This window comes from Blennius ocellaris, assembly GCF_963422515.1.
Source record: "Blennius ocellaris genome assembly, contig: SCAFFOLD_126, whole genome shotgun sequence".
NCBI classification, from domain to species: Eukaryota; Metazoa; Chordata; class Actinopteri; order Blenniiformes; family Blenniidae; genus Blennius; species Blennius ocellaris.
In genome coordinates, this window is record NW_027662092.1 from 78496 (window position 1) to 90000 (window position 11505).

The 11505-nt window shown below is 51.5% G+C and overlaps 1 protein-coding gene across 1 annotated transcript in view; it reads right to left on the minus strand.

The window, feature by feature from the left end:
- Window positions 1-277: 277 nt before the first annotated feature.
- LOC308148309 (formin-binding protein 1 homolog) overlaps window positions 278-11505 on the minus strand; it is a gene marked incomplete at its 5' end in the record, with an annotated part of 23687 nt that continues 12459 nt past the window's right edge. The window contains 6 exon segments of the mRNA XM_080521759.1: window positions 278-648; window positions 3606-3764; window positions 4839-4975; window positions 5405-5547; window positions 6773-6905; window positions 11312-11421. Coding sequence (XP_080377885.1) covers window positions 620-648; window positions 3606-3764; window positions 4839-4975; window positions 5405-5547; window positions 6773-6905; window positions 11312-11421 — 711 coding nt within the window.

Genomic DNA, 11505 nt, shown 5'->3' on the forward strand with positions numbered 1-11505 from the left:
AGAGACGCTGAGTCATGGTGAGAGATGCTGAGTCACGGTGAGAGATGCTGAGTCATGGTGAGAGATGCTGAGTCACGGTGAGAGATGCTGAGAGATGCTGAGTCACGGTGAGAGATGCTGAGTCACGGTGAGAGATGCTGAGTCATGGTGAGAGATGCTGAGTCACGGTGAGAGATGCTGAGTCACGGTGAGAGATGCTGACCTCAGATCAGTTAACCTGGAAGTTGAACAAAGCGACTCAGGGAAAATAGTGAGAAACGTCTGAAGTGAAGTTTATTGGTAAAGTTTGACAGACATGAAGTGGAAAATAGCGTCTCGGCAGTTTCAATAAAAAAAAGTCATTGAATTCTATAAAATGAAAAAGATTGAAATTTCACACAGTCATCACATGAAGATCAAGAAGCATGGCGGCGGGGGGGAAAGGGGCGGGGCTAAGGGTGGTTATTTACACTGAACTGAGCCTTCACACGACCACACCCACCGTGATCTTTGATTGGTTTCAATCCGGCCAATCAGAGCAGCTCTCAGACTGACATGGTGGACACAGCTGATTGGTCAGGAAGAAGAACACTGGTTACATCACTTCCTGTGCAGAGACGTCCTCATTGGTGGAACTGCGCTACACTAGACGACTACTCTGCACGAAGCCTACGGGATGGACAGAGACAGACGGAGGGAGAGAGAGACGGAGAGGCAGTGAGGGAGAGAGAGAGAGAGAGGGAGAGAGAGAGAGAGAGGGAGAGAGAGAGAGAGAGACAGAGACAGAGAGAGAGAGAGAGAGAGAGAGAGAAAGAGAGAGAGAGACAGAGAGACAGAGAGAGAGAGAGAGAGAAAGAGAGAGAGAGAGAGAGAGAGAGAGACAGAGAGAGAGAGAGAGAGAGAGAGAGACAGAGAGAGAGAGAGACAGAGAGAGAGAGAAAGAGAGAGAGAGAGAGAGAGACAGAGAGAGAGAGAGACAGAGAGAGAGAGAGACAGAGAAAGAGAGAGAGAGAGAGAGAGAGAGAGAGAGAGAGAGAGAGAGAGAGAGTTTTAATGTGTTTCTCTTCACCAACGGTTTCCAGTTGAAAAACATGATCTTCTTGATCCACAAACACAGAAACAAAATCAAACCAGTACCAGAACCAGGACCTGGACCTGGACCTGTACCTGGATGTGGACCTGGACCAGGACCTGGACCAGAACCTGGACCAGAACCAGGACAAACAAAACTGGACTAAAGGTTTTCAGGGAAAACATTTTAACTTCAACTGTGTAGAAAGTTGGTGATGAAGAGGAGGAGGACCAGAAGTGGACCAGTAATGGACCAGTAGTGGACAAGTAGTGGACCAGTAGTGGCCCAGTAGAGGACCAGTAGTGGACCAGAAGTGGACCAGTAATGGACCAGTAGTGGACAAGTAGTGGACCAGTAGTGGCCCAGTAGAGGACCAGTAGTGGACCAGTAATGGACCAGTAGTGGACAAGTAGTGGACCAGTAGTGGCCCAGTAGAGGACCAGTAGTGGACCAGTAATGGACCAGTAGTGGACAAGTAGTGGACCAGTAGTGGCCCAGTAGAGGACCAGTAGTGGACCAGAAGTGGACCAGTAATGGACCAGTAGTGGACAAGTAGTGGACCAGTAGTGGCCCAGTAGAGGACCAGTAGTGGACCAGTAATGGACCAGTAGTGGACAAGTAGTGGACCAGTAGTGGCCCAGTAGAGGACCAGTAGTGGACCAGTAATGGACCAGTAGTGGACAAGTAGTGGACCAGTAGTGGCCCAGTAGAGGACCAGTAGTGGACCAGTAATGGACCAGTAGTGGACAAGTAGTGGACCAGTAGTGGCCCAGTAGAGGACCAGTAGTGGACCAGAAGTGGACCAGTAATGGACCAGTAGTGGACAAGTAGTGGACCAGTAGTGGCCCAGTAGAGGACCAGTAGTGGACCAGTAATGGACCAGTAGTGGACAAGTAGTGGACCAGTAGTGGCCCAGTAGAGGACCAGTAGTGGACCAGAAGTGGACCAGTAATGGACCAGTAGTGGACAAGTAGTGGACCAGTAGAGGACCAGAAGTGGACCAGTAGAGGACCAGGAGAGGACCAGTAGTGGCCCAGTAGTGGACCAGTAATGGACCAGTAGTGGCCCAGTAGTGGACCAGAAGTGGACCAGTAGTGGACCAGTAGAGGACCAGTAGTGGACCAGAAGTGGACCAGTAGTGGCCCAGTAGAGGACCAGTAGTGGACCACTAGAGGACCAGTAGTGGACCAGGAGAGGACCAGTAATGGACCAGTAGTGGACTACTAGAGGACCAGTAGTGGACCAGGAGAGGACCAGTAGTGGACCAGTAGAGGACCAGTAGTGGACCAGGAGAGGACCAGTAGTGGACCAGGAGAGGACCAGTAGAGGACCAGTAGAGGACCAGTAGTGGACCAGTAGTGGACCAGTAGAGGACCAGTAGTGGACCAGTAGAGGACCAGTAGTGGACCAGTAGTGGACCACTAGAGGACCAGTAGTGGACCAGTAATGGACCAGTAGTGGACCACTAGAGGACCAGTAGTGGACCAGGAGAGGACCAGTAGTGGACCAGTAGAGGACCAGTAGTGGACCAGGAGAGGACCAGTAGTGGACCAGTAGAGGACCAGTAGTGGACCAGGAGAGGACCAGTAATGGACCAGTAGTGGCCCAGTAGAGGACCAGGAGAGGACCAGTAGTGGACCAGTAGAGGACCAGTAGTGGACCAGTAATGGACCAGTAGTGGACCAGTAGAGGACCAGTAGTGGACCAGGAGAGGACCAGTAGTGGACCAGTAGATGACCAGTAGTGGACCAGTAGTGGACCAGTAGAGGACCAGGAGAGGACCAGTAGTGGCCCAGAAGTGGACCAGTAGTGGACCAGTAGTGGACCAGGAGAGGACCAGTAGTGGACCAGAAGTGGACCAGAAGTGGACCAGTAGTGGACCAGTAGAGGACCAGTAGTGGACCAGTAGAGGACCAGTAGAGGACCAGTAATGGACCAGTAGAGGACCAGTAATGGACCAGAAGAGGACCAGTAGTGGACCAGTAGAGGACCAGTAGAGGACCAGTAATGGACCAGTAATGGACCAGTAGAGGACCAGTAGTGGACCAGTAGAGGAGCAGTAATGGACCAGTAGAGGACCTGTAGAACTGCCACGGTCACGTCCCTCTGAGGCTCCGCCTCCTCCCAACATCCCACAATGCACTGCAGACATGGGAGTGTGCAGGTGAGGGGGCGGAGCCTGCCGGACCAGGTGTGACGCAGGTGTGAAGCTTCAGTTCAGGATGTTGAGCAGACGGCTGTTACCACGGCAACCAACATTCAGAGGTCAGAGGTCACCTGGAGTTGAAGGTCACGTGATGTCACCACTACAGGTGAAGGTCACATCTTCATCCTAATACAGACTTAGGTCATGTGAAGGTCATACAGAGGTCATAGAGGTCAGAGGTCATTTAGAGGTCATATTGACCACATGTCGTTAATTCAAAGGTCGTATGGAAGCTGAAGTCGTATGGAGGTAGGTCGGCCATGACACGATCGCTCTCTGTGCTGAGGTCAGAGGTCACACGGGGGTCAGAGGTCACACGGGGGTCACATCATATGTAGGTCATAGCACCTTTGGCGCTGCCGTCCAGGAAGACTTTGATGTAGGAGGTGGGGACGTATCCCTCCTCCTCCAGGTTCCTCCGCACTCGGGTCCAGCCGTCGCCCTTGTCCTCCTCCACCACAGAAAGTAGTTCCCCTTCCACCATGGACAGAGTCCCTTCATTCTGGCCTGCAGGGGAGCAACACGTTACTACAGTACCGAGTACCGATACCACAGTACTGATACCAGTACTGACCTCCAGCTACCTGCTGGTACTGAGTACCGATACCAGTACTGACCTCCAGCTACCTGCTGATACTGAGTACCGATACCAGTACTGACCTCCAGCTACCTGCTGATACTGAGTACCGATACCAGTACTGACCTCCAGCTACCTGCTGATACTGAGTACCGATACCAGTACTGACCTCCAGCTACCTGCTGATACTGAGTACAGATACCAGTAAAACCTCCAGCTACCTGCTGATACTGAGTACAGATACCAGTAAAACCTCCAGCTACCTGCTGATACTGAGTACCGATACCAGTAAAGCCTCCAGCTACCTGCTGATACTGAGTACCGATACCAGTAAAACCTCCAGCTACCTGCTTATACTGAGTACCGATACCAGTACTGACCTCCAGCTACCTGCTGATACTGAGTACCGATACCAGTAAAACCTCCAGCTACCTGCTGATACTGAGTACCGATACCAGTACTGACCTCCAGCTACCTGCTGATACTGAGTACAGATACCAGAACTGACCTCCAGCTACCTGCTGATACTGAGTACCGATACCAGTAAAGCCTCCAGCTACCTGCTGGTACTGAGTACAGATACCAGTAAAACCTCCAGCTACCTGCTGATACTGAGTACAGATACCAGTAAAGCCTCCAGCTACCTGCTGATACTGAGTACCGATACCAGTAAAGCCTCCAGCTACCTGCTGATACTGAGTACCGATACCAGTAAAGCCTCCAGCTACCTGCTGGTACTGAGTACCGATACCAGTAAAGCCTCCAGCTACCTGCTGATACTGAGTACCGATACCAGTAAAGCCTCCAGCTACCTGCTGATACTGAGTACCGATACCAGTAAAGCCTCCAGCTACCTAGAGTATCAATCTGCATACTCACCTTTAGGACGTCACTGATACAGAGTATCAATACGAGTACAAAGTTTGGGGTACTCACGGGTCCTGAGAGGAGTGGATCTGAACAGGACCCGGACCCGGTCCAGACCTGGTCCTGGTCCGACTCACCTTGGAAGGGGTACAGGGACTTGCAGGTACCGATACTCGGCAGCGGCTCCTCGTCGTCAAAGTCGTCGTCAAACTCTGAACTGCGAGACTTGAAGTGAAGCTCGGCGCTGTGGTCCTCCGTGTAGCTGCCGTCTGGGCTGGGGGCGGGGCTTAGGGTCAGCTCACCTGGTCACCAGCTCACCTGGTCACCAGGTCTTAGTCACAAGTCACCAGGTGTTAGTTACAGGTCAGAGGTCACAGGTCACCAGGTGTTAGCTACAGGTCAGAGGTCACAGGTCACCAGGTGTTAGTTACAGGTCAGAGGTCACAGGTCACCAGGTGTTAGCTACAGGTCAGAGGTCACAGGTCACCAGGTGTTAGCTACAGGTCAGAGGTCACAGGTCACCAGGTGTTAGTTACAGGTCAGAGGTCACAGGTCACCAGGTGTTAGTTACAGGTCAGAGGTCACAGGTCACCAGGTCTTAGTCACAAGCCACCAGGTGTTAGTTACAGGTCAGAGGTCACCAGGTCTTAGTCACAAGTCACCAGGTGTTAGCTACAGGTCAGAGGTCAGAGGTCACAGGTACCTCTCTCTGCTGGCTGGACTCCGGGTGTCCAGTTGTTTCAGGCTGCTGCTTCCAGGTGTTGTCGCCTGGGAATTGAACCCACAACCTCCACTCTGCCTCCTGCTGCCCTCAGAGGCTCCACTGTCTGCGTCTGACAACCACACCTGCAGGAGGACAGGGTCAGCACCACTTCTGCTCTGGGTGGAGGTCAGGGTCAGGGTGGAGGTCAGGGTGGGGGTCAGGGTGGAGGTCAGGGTGGGGGTCAGGGTGGGGGTCAGGGTTGAGGTCAGGGTGGAGGTCAGGGTCAGGGTGGAGGTCAGGGTCAGGGTGGAGGTCAGGGTGGAGGTCAGGGTGGGGGTCAGGGTGGAGGTCAGGGTTGAGGTCAGGGTGGAGGTCAGGGTTGAGGTCAGGGTGGGGGTCAGGGTGGAGGTCAGGGTCAGGGTGGAGGTCAGGGTGGGGGTCAGGGTGGAGGTCAGGGTGGGGGTCAGGGTGGGGGTCAGGGTTGAGGTCAGGGTGGAGGTCAGGGTCAGGGTGGAGGTCAGGGTCAGGGTGGAGGTCAGGGTGGAGGTCAGGGTGGGGGTCAGGGTGGAGGTCAGGGTTGAGGTCAGGGTGGGGGTCAGGGTGGAGGTCAGGGTCAGGGTGGAGGTCAGGGTCAGGGTGGAGGTCAGGGTGGAGGTCAGGGTGGAGGTCAGGGTGGGGGTCAGGGTGGAGGTCAGGGTCAGGGTGGAGGTCAGGGTTGAGGTCAGGGTCAGGGTGGAGGTCAGGGTGGAGGTCAGGGTGGGGGTCAGGGTGGAGGTCAGGGTTGAGGTCAGGGTGGAGGTCAGGGTCAGGGTGGAGGTCAGGGTTGAGGTCAGGGTGGGGGTTAGGGTGGAGGTCAGGGTTGAGGTCAGGGTGGAGGTCAGGGTCAGGGTGGAGGTCAGGGTTGAGGTCAGGGTGGAGGTCAGGGTCAGGGTGGAGGTCAGGGTTGAGGTCAGGGTGGGGGTCAGGGTGGAGGTCAGGGTCAGGGTGGAGGTCAGGGTTGAGGTCAGGGTGGAGGTCAGGGTTGAGGTCAGGGTCAGGGTGGAGGTCAGGGTGGAGGTCAGGGTGGGGGTCAGGGTGGGGGTCAGGGTGGAGGTCAGGGTTGAGGTCAGGGTGGAGGTCAGGGTCAGGGTGGAGGTCAGGGTGGAGGTCAGGGTGGGGGTCAGGGTCAGGGTGGAGGTCAGGGTGGAGGTCAGGGTCAGGGTGGAGGTCAGGGTGGGGGTCAGGGTGGAGGTCAGGGTGGAGGTCAGGGTGGAGGTCAGGGTGGAGGTCAGGGTGGGGGTCAGGGTGGAGGTCAGGGTCAGGGTGGGGGTCAGGGTGGAGGTCAGGGTCAGGGTGGGGGTCAGGGTGGAGGCCCTCCCAGAAGCCCACCTGGTGACGGTGCAGCTCCTCCTCCAGCCTCTGCAGGTTCTCCTTCACCTCCTCCAGTCGAGGTTCTAAACTGCCCACGTCACCGAGCTGCGGAGAACGTTGGTAAACCTGCCGCATCTTCAGGAGGGCGTCTCTACGGCAACCACAACAACAACAATGAGAACGTGTGTGTCAGTAGTACCAGTAGTACCAGTAGTACCAGTAGTATCAGTGGTACCAGTAGTACCAGTAGTACCAGTAGTATCAGTGCCTCTGTTCTCTCTCCCTCTGGATCTCTTGACTGATGTTCTCAGTAGTAGTACCAGTAGTACCAGTAGTACCAGTAGTACCAGTACCTCTGTTCTCTCTCCCTCTGGATCTCTTGACTGATGTTCTCAGTAGTAGTACCAGTAGTACCAGTAGTACCAGTAGAACCAGTAGTACCAGTACCTCTGTTCTCTCTCCCTCTGGATCTCTTGACTGATGTTCTCAGTAGTAGTACCAGTAGTACCAGTAGAACCAGTAGTACCAGTACCTCTGTTCTCTCTCCCTCTGGATCTCTTGACTGATGTTCTCAGTAGTAGTACCAGTAGTACCAGTAGTACCAGTAGTACCAGTACCTCTGTTCTCTCTCCCTCTGGATCTCTTGAGAGATGTTCTCAGTAGTAGTACCAGTAGTACCAGTAGTACCAGTAGTACCAGTACCTCTGTTCTCTCTCCCTCTGGATCTCTTGACTGATGTTCTCAGTAGTAGTACCAGTAGTACCAGTAGTACCAGTAGTACCAGTAGTACCAGTACCTCTGTTCTCTCTCCCTCTGGATCTCTTGACTGATGTTCTCAGTAGTAGTACCAGTAGTACCAGTAGTACCAGTAGTACCAGTAGTACCAGTACCTCTGTTCTCTCTCCCTCTGGATCTCTTGACTGATGTTCTCAGTAGTAGTACCAGTAGTACCAGTAGAACCAGTAGTACCAGTAGTACCAGTAGTACCAGTACCTCTGTTCTCTCTCCCTCTGGATCTCTTGACTGATGTTCTCAGTAGTAGTACCAGTAGTACCAGTAGAACCAGTAGTACCAGTACCTCTGTTCTCTCTCCCTCTGGATCTCTTGACTGATGTTCTCAGTAGTAGTACCAGTGGTACCAGTAGTACCAGTAGTACCAGTAGTACCAGTAGAACCAGTAGTACCAGTACCTCTGTTCTCTCTCCCTCTGGATCTCTTGACTGATGTTCTCAGTAGTAGTACCAGTAGTACCAGTAGTACCAGTAGTACCAGTAGAACCAGTAGTACCAGTACCTCTGTTCTCTCTCCCTCTGGATCACTTGACTGATGTTTTCAGTAGTAGTACCAGTAGTACCAGTAGTACCAGTAGAACCAGTAGAACCAGTAGTACCAGTACCTCTGTTCTCTCTCCCTCTGGATCTCTTGACTGATGTTCTCAGTAGTAGTACCAGTAGTAGTACCAGTAGTACCAGTACCTCTGTTCTCTCTCCCTCTGGATCTCTTGACTGATGTTCTCAGTAGTAGTACCAGTAGTACCAGTAGTACCAGTACCTCTGTTCTCTCTCCCTCTGGATCTCTTGACTGATGTTCTCAGTAGTAGTACCAGTAGTAGTACCAGTAGTACCAGTACCTCTGTTCTCTCTCCCCCTGGATCTCTTGACTGATGTTTTCAGTAGTAGTACCAGTGGTACCAGTAGTACCAGTAGTACCAGTAGTACCAGTAGAACCAGTAGAACCAGTAGTACCAGTACCTCTGTTCTCTCTCCCTCTGGATCTCTTGACTGATGTTCTCAGTAGTAGTACCAGTAGTACCAGTAGTACCAGTAGTACCAGTACCTCTGTTCTCTCTCCCTCTGGATCTCTTGACTGATGTTTTCAGTAGTAGTACCAGTAGTACCAGTAGTACCAGTACCTCTGTTCTCTCTCCCTCTGGATCTCTTGACTGATGTTTTCAGTAGTAGTACCAGTGGTACCAGTAGTACCAGTAGTACCAGTACCTCTGTTCTCTCTCCCTCTGGATCTCTTGACTGATGTTTTCAGTAGTAGTACCAGTAGTACCAGTAGTACCAGTAGTACCAGTACCTCTGTTCTCTCTCCCTCTGGATCTCTTGACTGATGTTCTCAGTAGTAGTACCAGTAGTACCAGTAGAACCAGTAGTACCAGTAGTACCAGTAGTACCAGTACCTCTGTTCTCTCTCCCTCTGGATCTCTTGACTGATGTTCTCAGTAGTAGTACCAGTAGTACCAGTAGAACCAGTAGTACCAGTAGTACCAGTAGTACCAGTACCTCTGTTCTCTCTCCCTCTGGATCTCTTGACTGATGTTCTCAGTAGTAGTACCAGTAGTACCAGTAGTACCAGTACCTCTGTTCTCTCTCCCTCTGGATCTCTTGACTGATGTTTTCAGTAGTAGTACCAGTAGTACCAGTGGTACCAGTAGTACCAGTACCTCTGTTCTCTCTCCCTCTGGATCTCTTGACTGATGTTTTCAGTAGTAGTACCAGTGGTACCAGTAGTACCAGTAGTACCAGTACCTCTGTTCTCTCTCCCTCTGGATCTCTTGACTGATGTTTTCAGTAGTAGTACCAGTAGTACCAGTAGTACCAGTAGTACCAGTACCTCTGTTCTCTCTCCCTCTGGATCTCTTGACTGATGTTCTCAGTAGTAGTACCAGTAGTACCAGTAGTACCAGTACCTCTGTTCTCTCTCCCTCTGGATCTCTTGACTGATGTTCTCAGTAGTAGTACCAGTAGTACCAGTAGAACCAGTAGTACCAGTAGTACCAGTAGTACCAGTACCTCTGTTGTCTCTCCCTCTGGATCTCTTGACTGATGTTCTCAGTAGTAGTACCAGTAGTACCAGTAGTACCAGTACCTCTGTTCTCTCTCCCTCTGGATCTCTTGACTGATGTTTTCAGTAGTAGTACCAGTAGTACCAGTAGTACCAGTGGTACCAGTAGTACCAGTACCTCTGTTCTCTCTCCCTCTGGATCTCTTGACTGATGTTTTCAGTAGTAGTACCAGTAGTACCAGTAGTATCAGTGGTACCAGTAGTACCAGTACCTCTGTTCTCTCTCCCTCTGGATCTCTTGACTGATGTTCTCAGTAGTAGTACCAGTAGTACCAGTAGTACCAGTACCTCTGTTCTCTCTCCCTCTGGATCTCTTGACTGATGTTCTCAGTAGTAGTACCAGTGGTACCAGTAGTACCAGTAGTACCAGTACCTCTGTTCTCTCTCCCTCTGGATCTCTTGACTGATGTTCTCAGTAGTAGTACCAGTAGTACCAGTAGAACCAGTAGTACCAGTAGAACCAGTAGAACCAGTAGTACCAGTACCTCTGTTCTCTCTCCCTCTGGATCTCTTGACTGATGTTCTCAGTAGTAGTACCAGTAGTACCAGTAGTACCAGTAGTACCAGTACCTCTGTTCTCTCTCCCTCTGGATCTCTTGACTGATGTTCTCAGTAGTAGTACCAGTAGTACCAGTAGTACCAGTACCTCTGTTCTCTCTCCCTCTGGATCTCTTGACTGATGTTCTCAGTAGTAGTACCAGTAGTACCAGTAGAACCAGTAGTACCAGTAGTACCAGTACCTCTGTTCTCTCTCCCTCTGGATCTCTTGACTGATGTTCTCAGTAGTAGTACCAGTAGTACCAGTAGAACCAGTAGTACCAGTAGTACCAGTACCTCTGTTCTCTCTCCCTCTGGATCTCTTGACTGATGTTCTCAGTAGTAGTACCAGTAGAACCAGTAGTACCAGTAGTACCAGTAGAACCAGTAGTACCAGTAGAACCAGTAGTACCAGTACCTCTGTTCTCTCTCCCTCTGGATCTCTTGACTGATGTTCTCAGTAGTAGTACCAGTAGTACCAGTAGAACCAGTAGTACCAGTAGTACCAGTACCTCTGTTCTCTCTCCCTCTGGATCTCTTGACTGATGTTCTCAGTAGTAGTACCAGTAGAACCAGTAGTACCAGTAGTACCAGTAGAATCAGTAGTACCAGTAGAACCAGTAGTACCAGTACCTCTGTTCTCTCTCCCTCTGGATCTCTTGACTGATGTTCTCAGTAGTAGTACCAGTGGTACCAGTAGTACCAGTAGAACCAGTAGTACCAGTAGTACCAGTACCTCTGTTCTCTCTCCCTCTGGATCTCTTGACTGATGTTCTCAGTAGTAGTACCAGTAGTACCAGTAGTACCAGTAGTACCAGTACCTCTGTTCTCTCTCCCTCTGGATCTCTTGACTGATGTTCTCAGTAGTAGTACCAGTAGTACCAGTAGTACCAGTAGTACCAGTACCTCTGTTCTCTCTCCCTCTGGATCTCTTGACTGATGTTCTCAGTAGTAGTACCAGTAGTACCAGTAGTACCAGTAGTACCAGTAGTACCAGTACCTCTGTTCTCTCTCCCTCTGGATCTCTTGACTGATGTTCTCAGTAGTAGTACCAGTAGTACCAGTAGTACCAGTAGTACCAGTACCTCTGTTCTCTCTCCCTCTGGATCTCTTGACTGATGTTCTCAGTAGTAGTACCAGTAGTACCAGTAGAACCAGTAGTACCAGTACCTCTGTTCTCTCTCCCTCTGGATCTCTTGACTGATGTTCTCAACGCGACCCTGCAGCTTCTTGCGTCTCTGCTCAGGAGGAAGGTGACTGCAGTCTGCTGGGCTGGAGCCCTGGGGACACCGGGGACACCGGGGACAGACGGAGACAACAGACAGTGAACTGGGGTCTGAGTCAATCATCATCTGAGGTCTGTA